The sequence below is a fragment of the Plectropomus leopardus genome, chromosome 7 (assembly GCF_026936395.1).
Source record: "Plectropomus leopardus strain MGB_pleo_1.0 chromosome 7, ASM2693639v1, whole genome shotgun sequence".
NCBI classification, from domain to species: domain Eukaryota; kingdom Metazoa; phylum Chordata; class Actinopteri; order Perciformes; family Serranidae; genus Plectropomus; species Plectropomus leopardus.
In genome coordinates, this window is record NC_142182.1 from 22,891,966 (window position 1) to 22,905,480 (window position 13,515).

General features: G+C 37.6%; 1 protein-coding gene across 7 annotated transcripts in view; it reads right to left on the bottom strand.

The window, feature by feature from the left end:
* The window catches only part of LOC121950463 (transcription factor SOX-6-like), a 138,475-nt gene that overhangs the window by 82,107 nt on the left and 42,853 nt on the right, over window positions 1-13,515 (bottom strand). For all 7 annotated transcript variants that reach the window (XR_015777015.1, XM_042496470.2, XM_088080223.1 and 4 more), the window contains 2 exons: window positions 9,000-9,219; window positions 3,474-3,684 (listed from right to left, as the gene is read on the bottom strand). Coding sequence is in view for 6 of the 7 variants with exons in the window: in XM_042496470.2 (XP_042352404.1) it covers window positions 3,474-3,684; window positions 9,000-9,218 (430 nt within the window). In the remaining variant the exon portion in view is untranslated. The remainder of the gene's footprint in view (window positions 1-3,473; window positions 3,685-8,999; window positions 9,220-13,515) is intronic.

Below are 13,515 nucleotides of genomic sequence, written 5' to 3' on the forward strand. Positions count from 1 at the left end.
CGGACTGAACTCCTTTCAGCAGGAGGTGGAGGACGAGGTGAGGGATGGTATTGTTCGGGCTTTAATGCGCTTGCCATTTGAGTGCCAATGATCAAATCTAGTCATAGTTGTAGAGGATTCTGAGCAAAATTGCATTTTAGTTGTAGTGAACACATGCCGCTGAAGGGTGCGAAATAAAAAGACTTGGAGGCAAACACAAAATAAACCTGAGGAGCTTTCTGCTGTGCAGCTGAAAGTGATCTGTCATGTGCACTACACCAGGAATCCGTATTTACCAGGCTGTCCTTCCACTCCTGTCTGAATTACATTCCTTTCACAAAATACAAAAAAATCTGATATCTTATGAATTTTGGATGCTTTGCCTTTGCCAGTGACACACAACAATGCTTTAAAACTACATGTGAGCAAGGTTGCCCGTTAAAGAAGGATTCCAAAAATGTGGCAAAATTGATTTAAAAAATTCCTGGAGTTGAAGGATGGAAAGAAAATCCCATCATCATACAGCAGAGGAGGGAGCATCGTAATGAAATGAGGAAACATTATTGTAACAAGTTAACAAATAGAGGAAAAAAAAGGGTGTGGAGCTTTAGCGCTCAACAGTTTTCAATATAACCCACTGAAGGAGAACTCACTTAATTAAGTATTAAGCCTCAAGTATTAAGCCATCTATTGATCAACTCCCCTCATTTAATCTAAACACATTATGGAGGGGGGTGTCAATCTCCTTATGTGGGGTTACAACTCAAAAAGAAATGCATTACCACAGCGGTGCATGAAAGACATTTTTACAATGCATCTTCAAGGACTGCAGCAATCCACATGAATGTTTACAAGGCCTGGCGTTATTATCCATGCTAACACTGAATGATTCAGTGTACCTGGTTATATTGCACATTTATCTCATTTGTTTTTGTCTTTGCTTTAAGTGTTTGCAGCATGATCAATGCCACTAGTCCTCAGGGATAGCAGCTCCACTAATTAGCAAAAGGTAGAGCTGAACTCAGTGGCAAGCATTGTTTTTTCCCCTAAAGCAGAGGGGAAATGTGCAGGAAATCTGAGTCATTTTTGGGAATCACTGGATAAAATATTTCAGGCTGTATTTAAAAAAGAACTGTGGTGTTGATGATTTTTCTGTGTGTGTAATTTGCTGCAGTCTCTTTGCCAGTTCGGTAAGAGGCCTGAAAACAATTAAATGATAATTGCAATTGAATGATGAAATAATAAGAAATTCTGACAAAAATAAATGAGATTGTGTTCAAGTAACTTACACCCCTTCTCTATCGATAGGTTTCTTTCCAGTCTCTGTACCAAGCTATTGACCAAAAATAAATTGGTTCAGAACCCTTAAAGTTGGTTCTCAGCTTGAACCAAAAAATAGCAAGGACGCCACATGTGACCACCCTTTTAAAAAAAAAAAAAAATGAAAGAAACTTGAAAATACAAAAATTAAATATAAGGAAAAATGTAGAGTTTATGTGGAGCATAAGAGAAAGTGAAAAGGCAAAAACCATCCAGGGTACAGTACAAAAACAAGAAGCTGATGAAATCTGCACATACTGAATTTCTGTTTCTGTTTTTTTTTTTTTTTTTTTACCCTATTGTTTGTTATTTATGATTATTTTTTGTAAGTTAAGTGGCAGGGGGTGGCAGGAGAGGCTTGCCCTTGTCACCAAATGTGTTAGGTCCAGCAATATATTCACTGTGATGAATTATCCAAGAACAAACTGCAGCCAACAGGAACACAGTTTTTAAATGACCGTGTGCACAAACTGGCCATGAGATTTAAAAGGAGCAGATTCAGAAGCAAAGCAGGGTCGAGCTCTGTAAGTAGCTGAATGGGAAAGAATAGGAAACCTGTACATGTACTGGAAAAAAACATGAAAAGAAGACACACTTAAAGATGTCCCCCAGCATCTCCTTCCACTCACAACCCCTTTGATTCGACAGGAAGATGTCACAACAGTTTTGAACACACACACACACACACACACACACACACACACACACACACACACACACACACACACACACACACACACACACACACACACACACACACACACACACACACACGCTTTTCCTTTTAAACCAATTTCCGTACTGTAGATAAGAGGCAAAGCTACCTGTCTTTCAACTAAAGACACTGTGCTCTGTATTCTGCCTCAGGCTGCCCCATTCTGGCCCACTTTACTGTATCAATAACAAAGTAAAACCTTTAAATGAGAGAGATAAAGCGCTCCTCTGATATCATCATGATTACTATGTGCACATAACAGTAAAGAGGAGTGTTAGATGGTTTTAGATCTGGCTTGCTGTGGGGTGAGAGGGGGCAGGCGGAGGCATGCTGGGAGACCAGCGCTTTCCTGCGTTCGTGGTGCAGATCAGAGAAGCAGAGCAGAAAGGAGAAAGGGAAACCTGTGTTTTTACTGATTGATATTGTGATCTAACGAGCAAAGGATCTGTCAAGTGTAATTTTAGATGTTCAAAGGCCCTCTGGAGAGGATGTGTTCAGAAAGGAAAAAACAAAATACAGGTACAGCTGTTCTGGCTTTATGTGAGTGAAGAGTAAATGAGTGACAGCAGCCCTTCAGTCCAAAACCCGTCACTGGACACTTGATCCATTCTCTTGTTTGTCTGGGTTTCTTTGTAATGAAATGTGCTCTATAAATAAAGTTGCCTTGCCTTAGAAAATCAACAATGTGCAAGTTTTTCAGTGATGTTACTGAGCGGAAGAATGACCATACTTTGCAGCCTGCAGGTCTGAGCTGTTGTTAGTTGTTGGCAGGCCAAATGTGGCCCCTAACAGGGTGTTGGATGGTCCCCAACTATTTTCTAATTCACAAAAAACATGAAGTGATTCACACTGAGATTTGTTTTGGGTTTTTTTGTATACATAAGGTGCCAGAGCGCTTAAAACCATATCGAAACAGAGCTTGTTTATCAAAAAGAGTACCAGTGGAGGATCCCCCGCACCCCAGACAAAGCTCCTTGCTAAGCCCCTAATGTCCTAAAATCCAAGAAATGTTCTAAATCCTAGAAGCATCCCAAAATCCAAGATAATGTGCATAAATCCTAGAAATGTCCTAAAATCCTAAAAAAGTCCTAAAATTGAGAAACATCCCAAAATCTGAGAAACATCCTACCATCTAAGAAATGTCCTAAAATCCTAGAAACATCCAAAAATCTGAGAAACATCCTACCATCCAAGAAATGTCCTAAAATCCTAGAAATATCCCAAAATCTGAGAAACATCCTACCATCCAAGAAATGTACTAAAATCCTAGAAACATCCTAAAATCTTAAAAACATGCTGTGACCCCTAAAATCCTAGAAACATCCTAAAATCTAAAAAAAAAAAATTTGAGTATTGAGTATCCCTGCGTTAGGTAGCCCTAACCCTGTGTGAAATCCTTAGAGACATTACAGTTAAAACACACAAATGCTCATGCCCTTAGCTGAGGACTTTGGCCTACCGTCTTGTTCTGTCTTGGTCAGCTCTACGAGTTTCTTCTGTTTCAGTGTGTCCACCACGTCTGCCAGGCTTCCTTTGCGGCGCTCTGGCGTCCCAAAGGCGAGGCCGGTCATTGGCTCCCCGCGATCCCTGGAACACTCTTCTGGCTTGGGTGGAGAGGTAGAGTTAGTCCGGTAGGAGTAGACTGAGCAGCCCTTACTGCTCTCATTGTCCTGGTAAGAGACAGCAAAGACGAGAAGCAAGTTTAGATCTTTAGGAATATATCAGCACTGTCGCAGCTTTTCTGCATGCTGCGAAATTGATTATGAAAAGACAAATACATGTTGTTTTGGAAATAGCTGAGGCTTGCTCAGCAGCACTTAACCTTGGCATGCTGTGACACTTGCAAAGGTAAAATTTTGGATTGCATTTTGCTACTGATAGAACATAGTAAGTACTCGATGTATCCGTCATCGTGAGCCCTTTGGTGACCACCTATTACATTCCTTTACATTCTTTGAGTTTACTCTTGTATATATAATATTCCACGGTATTAAACATACATATCAGTGTATGCTGCAGTTAAATGGTTCTTAAATATAAGAAAGCGGAGGCCCCTTTGTTGCAAGTCATTCTGCTCTCTTTCATTTCCTGTCACCTGTCTGCTGTTATCTCTCAAATACAGTTAAAAAAAAAAGTCTATCATAAAGCAAAGAACAAGCATGACAACAGCACAGAAATACTGTGCCTTAAAACACTGATTTGTAAAATGTATTTAAATGTACTGTAAGCTTTGTTTTACCTAACTCATTTATGCCCACAGCTGTAATTTTTAATTTCTTTTGGAGGAGCTTTTCTCTGGGCTTGCCTTAGCACAAAAGCAAAAAAAAAAAACACAATCAAAATAGGTCACTTACTTAACTTAACTGGATTAAAGCCATTTCCTATTCATACTATATTCATTCTCTGGGCACTTGGGACTACTGTTTTTATTGTTTTAATAAATATATAGTATGATAAGAAAATAGCTGTATCTAAGAAACTGCAAGCAACACAATTAAGTATTTTATATCAGTGAACTCCAAAAAAGTTGTGTATCAAAGATATGCAGTGTAAAAAAAATAAAATGTTCAAATAAAATGTAGTATTTTTCCAGAGTTTCCCAAATTCTGACTTTGACTATTCACCCCTTGAAACCTGGATCGACATCAGTTTTCTTGGTCTGCATTCATATGCACCTTGTTTGTTTTTTTTTGAAAACATGGGGGAAACAGGCAATGACTGGCTTTTCAAAAGTGTCATGTGTCATAAAAAAATGTCCAGAGAATGTCCAGAAAACTATATTTAAAATGATGAATGATTCTCTGTTTAAAATTAGATTACAGGAAAAAAATATTTAAAAATATATATGTAAAATAAATAATTATACTCTTTTGATTGTCAGCACTGTCATTTTCTTGTTTTTTCCTTTTTATATTTTATTGATTAATGTAATTTTGTATTTTTGTAATAATGTATTTTCCTTGTAACTCTTTCACTAATGTCTTTCTATTATTTGGGCCATGTTTTGTTAACTTTCATGTTGCCTTCTCCCCATGTTTTTAAAAGAAATCAAACCATTTTGCCCTAGTTTTAAAGGATTAATTATAAAAGTGTTTCATGTGATTTAAACATTTCTGTTCTATAACAAAAATCCCTGAGGGTACAAGTTCATACCAGATTTTAACACTTAGACCAATCAGGGAAAATGTGGCATTTGTTATCATAAATAAAGTCTTTGAGCACAAATTGATTCCTGAGGATCTCTGCCCTTACTAGACTGAAAACAAACAATATACAGTCCTAAATTAGTACTGATATTTTTTATGTCTTATGGTCTTTTAAGAACAGATAATCACAGTCCTCCAAAGTTTTAAGGGGAACAAAATCCCTCAACAAAAACACTTTATGTTAAGCACAGCTATCACCAGCTTGGCTCTTACTCTACATTTATAGACCACTGTCTGAGGTAGTGCTAACTTACTACAGAAGTAGCAGGAACGAAACTGATGGGCCTTTCTATTTTGTGCTACATGACCCGAGTGTTTCTGTCCCTCTGCTGTTTGCTCCGCTGGGTTCAGTGAGAGGCACAAGGAGTCTATATTTACAGAGAAGATGATAAGCCCTTCAAGACGACCACATTGTCCCACACAACAGACACTTTAGCACAGGTGCTCTAACACCGGGGCTATTTCTGGACGCTTTCTCCTCCCCTTACAGAGTAGGGGGATCTCCAAGAACTTTAGGAGGCTTATGTTTCAAAGACAAGGGGCTTTAACTAACAGCGGGATCTTAAGACGCCCTTGAAATGGCTCCAGGAGGCCCCGTTGTGCACTTTGTCTTTAAGCAGAAGATGCCTCTGTAATGAGGATTAGCAGATACTGTGTCACTTGTGGATTGTTCAGGTGTGTTTTTTCAGGTCTGTTCATAATGCTACCAAGGACTTATACAAGCAGTGCAGTGAAGGCAGGGAGGCCTGATGGTCAGATCATATTATAAACCAAAAGGTCACACATTCAATCAGTGCAACAGACAATACATGTCCATGACTACCCCCGTGACATAAGCTGTCCTTGAGCAAGACACTCACTCTGAATACAAAGGCATTATGCTGAAATGTGAAAATGAAATAGTTGGCGAAGCAAACTAAAAGATTTTCAAAAGTGTGTTGCACAATGGGGAAGATGATGTGTATAAATGTACACCTTCACATTGGGGACTTTTGGAATCCACATTTAAGAAAATCTGGGAAAAAAAGACTGGCCTTCACTTATTGGCCAATGGACTCTGAAGTTGAAATTGTCCCTCACTGTTGGCAAGATAAAGAAAGGCAGGATGGCGTGTCTGATTTTCTGTTCGTAGCTTGTCTATCTTCCATAGTTTTTTCATTCAGTGCTATTCTGTATGGTGTTACCACCTTACCTGCTAACTTTCTGGAGCCAAAATTTTCTACTCTTTTGCAAGGTCAACACAGATTTATGCATGTTAGATTAAAAACTTCTGAAGACTTCTATAATGCAGCTCTAATCGAGACCAATTTTACAACTGAAGGGCACAAACCACAAACAAAACACAAGCTGACAAATTATTTTGGAATAGGGACAATTTTGCCCAAATGTATATGATAACATCACGTAAATCTTGGCAACTTTGTGCTTCTCACCCTGCATATGAGATTCCACTGCCTTGATTCCTGTTCCAAGTTTGAAAATGCTTTTGCACAACATACACCAAGCCTCACATGCCTTGCATTGAACTACAGATCACACTTTCACATTTTTGAGTAGATATAGCAGCAGTTGGAGCAGCTAAATGACCTGCCTACCAGCGACATGACTCACGCTTTATCAGTTCACGATCAGCCTCCTTCACTCCTTGGTACAGAAGAAAATGCTAAATTAGTGTTTAGCTAGCTATAAAGTGTTAGGCATTTACAGTTTGGATTAAGAGAAGCAGAAGGGTTACAGCAGCAGCATTACTTTTAAGTTAAATCCTGTCTTTGTGTATAATGAATGAAGTACATGGATAGAGTGGATTAATTATATGTTAGGCCTCATATTTAGCTACTATAAATGTATGTGTGTATGTATAAATATGTATGTGTCTCAGGTTATCATAAGCCTGCCACAGTGCTACAACAGACTCAAAGAGTATAGGAGCAGATTGAGAGAGAGGCCCACCCATCTCAGATCTTTTATAGTTTCCGGAAAAAAAAATCCGGAAAAGTGACCAAGCTCGCATTACGTCACTCACCAGTGGGAGCGTTTTGGGATGGTGTGTGCAATGCATTCTGGTAGTTGCAGGTTTTCTACCTCTGCAGGTTTTCTACCTCTACTTCTATTCTACAGTGTGTTTTTCTCTGGTCATGTAGCACCAATGTCAAAAGTATTTGTATCTTGCATAAAGCACTGAAAAAGACCATCTTTCCAGCACTGAAGTGTTTCTTTAAGACATTTTAAAAACAAGTAAGGCCTTATTTTTTGATGAATGAATTCAATGCTTTTAAGGCTTTTCATGGACTGGTGCGAACCCTGATTTCTACCTGTGGACAAAAACAACATTTACCCCCTTTTTTTCCAATTTAGAATAAAAAATAGAACTTTAAAAATCACATCAGCCTCCCCGGTTACTCATGGTGAGAACGATGTCACACTAAGGAGTATATGGCAACTTGACAAGCTATAAGTATTTAAGAACATTTTTCCTCAAGGCCACTTTGAGCCCCGACACTGATTCTAAGTGAAGTGAAGTTTTTTTGTATTATCTAATTGCCTTAAAAGTTCTCATTATGCACTGAGAATGGTTAGATAAAATTATGTCATACTCTCAAAGTGATAACAGAAAATATGATTATGTTTTTGGTCAAACCAGCAGTGGTGGATGAAGTACCTGAAAGAAATACTTGAGTAAAAGTACAGATTTCTCACCAGAAAATTCTTTGGTAGAAGTTAAAGTCATCTATTAAAATAGTACTTGAGAAAAAGTCTTAATGTATCTGATATTTACTGTCCTTAAGTATCAAAAGCAACTTTATGACATTTAATTTACTTAAGTTTTGAAAGTTAAAGTACAAGTAAATACTGATATAGAAAAAAATTCAAGTGGTCAGAATTTTAGAATTATAAAGTTTACAACAGCGTAAAAGGATTTTAAGAACAAAAGCTAATTTTTCCTTCCGTATAATTCCTTCATTTGTCTGTCCGTTCTTCCTCCCTTCCTTCCCTATTTGGTAATAAGTAACTAAGATGCTTAAGGAAAATGTAGTGGGGTAAAAGTACATATTTTATTTAGGAGATTTAGTGGAGTAAATGTGAAAGTTGAAATAAATATAAACTCAAGTAAAGAAATTACAGATACTCCCCAAAAAAATATTTAACAAAGTATTATTACTTTGTTACATTACAACACTGTAAATCAGACGATCCAGACTTAATTCCTCTAAAATGTGAATAGGACTTTTTTTGGGGGGGGGGGCATTAAATGAATTCTGCCACTACATTGATACCTGAGGAAACTTTATTCTAAGAACTTTCCACTTTCCTCAGAGGCTGAAGTCAAACATGCCTCTTCCATTCGGGACCAACAGAACCTGAAGCCAAGTAACTTACACCTCAACACATACACACTCTCCCCCACTCACACACACATGAAAACAGGCTGTGGAGATGAGAAGAATCGAGGGCTATAACTCTCTAGAGGAGAAGCCTCACTGGGCTGCCTACAGCACTGCCTGCAGCACACAGACCAGAGAGGACCACTGGTCGTATGGGAGTGAGTGAGTGTGTGTGTGCTTTCACGTGTGTGCATGCACTGTGAACTGTTATCATTATGCATGAGAATTTGCACACCCTGTGTACCCCTGCATGTATTTCAGAGTGTTTTATGAGTCACACGCCCTGAGCGTGTACACACACTAACCGCTTTCAGTTTTATAGATTTGAGTTATAGCAACATGTCTCAAGATAAGATATGGTCAATTTCTCTGCTCTGTGCGTAATTCACATCTCACCATCGCAGCAGGCACCGCGTTCTCCCACTCAGCATCCGTCAGCTTCTCTCTGAGTGGCTGCAGCTCGTCCGGGTGGGGCCGCTCATGCGAAGAGGGCGACGGCGTCTCCTTTGGGCCGTCTCGCTCGTCACTGGGCCAGGCCACATTGTCCTGACCCATCGGTTCCTCTTCTTCAGACGGTGGGTGAAAGGGAGGCGTTGCTCGCATGGAAGACATCATTCTATGAAAGAACATAGGAAAGGGGTTTTTTTTTTTAATTTTGGAGCCACAGTTGCACCGGTTTATTACCATTCATCATTCAAGTTAAGGTAGAGGAGAAAACTTAAACACACTCTTGTCACCTATGATGGAGTAAAGCTCAAGAGACCAGTTGAAAGTCTAAACTTGTGATGCTGATTTCATAAAAATAAAGACTGAAAGACATTGACTTGATTGTGACCAAAACCTTGGAGTACTGCTGAGGTAATGTGGAACACAGCAAACACTGAAACACCCCGAGTGAAAAGTATGCACTTCTACATACATAGAGTACATTATTTTTGCATGTAAAATTTGTAAAAATATAAAATTCAAATATTTATTTACCATTTTATAGTGAACTTATATTTTGTAATATTGGAACAACAACATACAGTTGTAACTGGATTTAATTAGTGTAGCTATATATTACTGCAATTAGAGAAAACCCTCATTTTTACCTGACTTGAATCATATTTTAGTACTTGTTAACTGTTTATTATATTTATTGTAGGTATGCCTCTTAATTTTCTCATGTGTATTTATCAAATGTGTTCGTCCTTGTGCTGATTATGTTGTTTATTATTTTTATTTTTTACATTGTTTTGTTAACTTAAATTCATTTTATGATAACACAAGTTATAAATCCAGAGACTACAGGTAAAAAGGTAAAAGTATGATATACTTGTTTAGGGGGGTCATTGCATCCCCAAACTTTATTATTATTTGCATTATTACTATTGTTATTACTATTATTATTAGTAGTAGTAGTAGTAGTAGTAGTAGTAGTAGTAGTAGTAGCAGTAGTAGTAGTAGTAGTAGTAGTATTTTTATTATTGTTGTTATTATTATTATTATTATTATTATTATTATTATTATTATTGTTAATAATAATAATAATAATAATAATAATAATAATAGTAATAATAATAAACTTTATTTGTATAGCACCTTTCATACAATAAATGCAGCCCAATGTAGAAAGAAAGAAATTACATGCACCAAGTGCTTCACATCAAAAGACATAGAAGATAAAAAAGACATAAAACCTGCATGTAAAAATAAAGTATTATTATAGTATTATAAGTATTATAACTTTACAATTATCTTAAATCTCTCAAATATCAAGCATCATATCAATTTGAGGCTTAATAAATTGTGGCCCAGGCAATGAGCACTGTTAGAACAGTTGTTTTTGGCTGTCTCCATGGCTGCAGCTGGGTCATGGTGAATCAGTAATCAGTATTGTGTATTGGGTGCACCCAACATTTTTGACTTGGAGCAATAATCTAACAGATATGTCCACCACTGATTGCATACTGAAGCCACATAAAGCCAATGGAGTTTGTAGGACCATGCAGTTGAATAGTTAATTCAGAACCACAACTTTATTTAAAATGCAGACGCATGAACGCTAAAGATGTAATTACAGCTCAGCCACACACAAGCAATTTAAAGTACATATCATATTTTTGGCTGTATCGGACGCATTCATTCTGAGCAGCTTATGATGACTGCAACACATTCATGCTGAATGTTACACACACACACACACACACACACACACACACACACACACACACACACACACACACACACACACACACACACACACACACACACACACACAGCAAATTAAGCACATACTGCCACCGGGATAATCTATTAATCTATTAAGCAGCATCAAGGCCACTCATCACCTCAGAGCTGTTAAGAAATAGCAGACGCTGTGCTACTGAGTTTCAATGGAAAAAATCTCCGTTTCTTCTAATGCCTCAGGCTGGGAGAGTCATTAGTCTAATACATCATTTACTGTAATGACTTCCCTTTGTTACACTGTAGTTATGAGGACTTTCACTGGCCTCATTTAGCTCCTTAAGCCTTCTTCTCTTGTTGCCTAATCTCAGATCTAAAATCTTATTTTAAATCTAAACACAAGCCCACTTTAACACATCATCTGTTCTTATTTGGCTAATTGGTCCTTGTATATAATAATACACAAAATCTCACACACACACACACCTAAACAATTCCATAAAGGAAAATAGAGGAAAACACACACCCCCACAAAATTGCTTGGTGATAACTGACAAAGCAAATTCCAGCAGAGAGGGCGTCAGACTGCTTTCAATCGTTTTTGCTCTAATTCCTGACAAAAAGCCGTCCTCCCCTCCACACACCAGTCACACACGAGCACACACACAACTTCTGTGAAGTAAAACAGATTGCCACTTCAGCATTAGCGGTCAGTAAATCACAACAGGCTGTCCATCTCTGAAATATGCAGCCTCCTGGGTGCCCTTAAACGTAAATCTGACCCTCGGTCATGTGTCTGAAGGAAAGAGCACGGCTGCAGAGTGCATGTGTGGGGAGGAGGCAAGAGGTGAAAAAACATAATTTACAGAGGGAGTTGATAAAAGTAAGATAACAGACTGAAACCAAATGTCAATGTGAGCTACAATGAGAGGAAGAAGATAAATAGACAGAGAAAATGTAGTGTGTGTTAAAGCATAGATCCAAACATGGATGTACAGTGTATCTAAGTGTGTTGCAATGATTTTTGTGAAAGAGGTCTTCCCATGTGGGATTACTGTAAAGTGATTCTCAGGGGCGTGACGTTCTGTGGATGTCATCTCTAACTGTGTCAAAAAGCAGCTTCCAGTGCAGGTTAAATCAGAGGAGGGCTGCTTAGTGTCATGGCATGAAAACTGAGACTCACTCAGCTCTGACCTGAAGATGTTGGAGAGGCTTTAATAGTAAACCATTGTAACTTACATCACTTTCTCACTTTCTACTAGTTTGAAAACCTAATTCACTATAATTTTTACCCAAAATAAGTCCTTATTTATGCTCTATTTCTATTTTTCTCCAGTGTGTCTCTTTAACATCATCTTTATGAAATTTTCAAATTTGAAAGCTAATTTCATACTTAATTATTTATCATATGTAAGAAGAGTTATACTCATATGACATGAAAATTATAATTTTCCTAACAAAAACTATCACAAGTGACAGTGACATATCCTAAGTAGTTCAACTACTACAACACAGTTTTCCTATTTTTAATACATTTGTAATTATGAAAAAGAGACACAGTACAATGTTTGATACTGATTGTGCCTACCCACAGCAGTCAAGCAACGGCCTCTGCCGTGGTACAGCAACACCACTTGGACAAACCAAACGCAGAACAGCAGTACAATATAATACAAGAAATGCAGTAATAATAATAATGGCCTTTTCATAAGCCTATTTATAAATATGGTTACATTTGCTAATGATTACTTCTGAAAAGTGTTTTATTTTAAACTAATTTTTAATGTTTTACTTTTCATTTTAACTTTTAACTTTATAATTAATTTTAATTATTTTAAATAATTGTATTATAAGTAGTATAAGTATTAGTACTAGTAGTTGTAGTGGTAGTAGTATAGTTATTCATAATAATCAATAAATAATACAGGAAAAAATAAAAACAAACAACACAAGTTATCAATCCAGAGGTTCAGACAAAAAAATATAATATGCTTGTTAATATGCAAGTCTTTCATTATAATTGACGTTTTCCTTAAAATGTTCTACAAAAACTCGCACATATAAAAAAGTGCTCATGCCATTTCTAGTCTACAGTAGACAGCTGGACTTCACAACTATTTGAAATTCCTCAAATATCACGCAGCATATCAATATGAGGCTTAACAAAGTGCATCCCATGGCAATGAACACTGTTTGAACAGTTGTTTTTGGCTGTTTCCATAGCTGCAGCTGGGTTATGGTAAATCAGCAATCAGTATAATATTACCAAAAAAGCAGCTACACCCAACATTTTTGACTGTGAGCAAAAATCCCAGAGATACGGCCACCACTGATTGCATACTGAGCCCACACACCTACCCACAGCAGTCGAGCTACGGCTTCTGCCAGGGTATGGCAACACCACACACAGAAGAGCAGTACATAGTAATACAAGAACCAGTAGTGATAATAATAACGGACGTTTGTTAAGTCTATTTATGATTATTTTTAAAATCAAGGCCCCTGACACTTCGGGCCCCTGGGTCTGTGCCTTATAGGCCAGTTCATATACTTTTTAGCATCTTCTAGCATCTTTACTGTTTTGGTTCACTCTCATCTCTCATCTTCAGATGCTGTTTTCAGTTAAAAAGCTCTAAAACCCCACTCCATGCTACCAGCACAGCACCAAACAACAGTCAGACAATGATAACAATAGCTGGAAGAGAAACTGCACAATTCAGCAGCTAAGGAGCTAAATATTTCC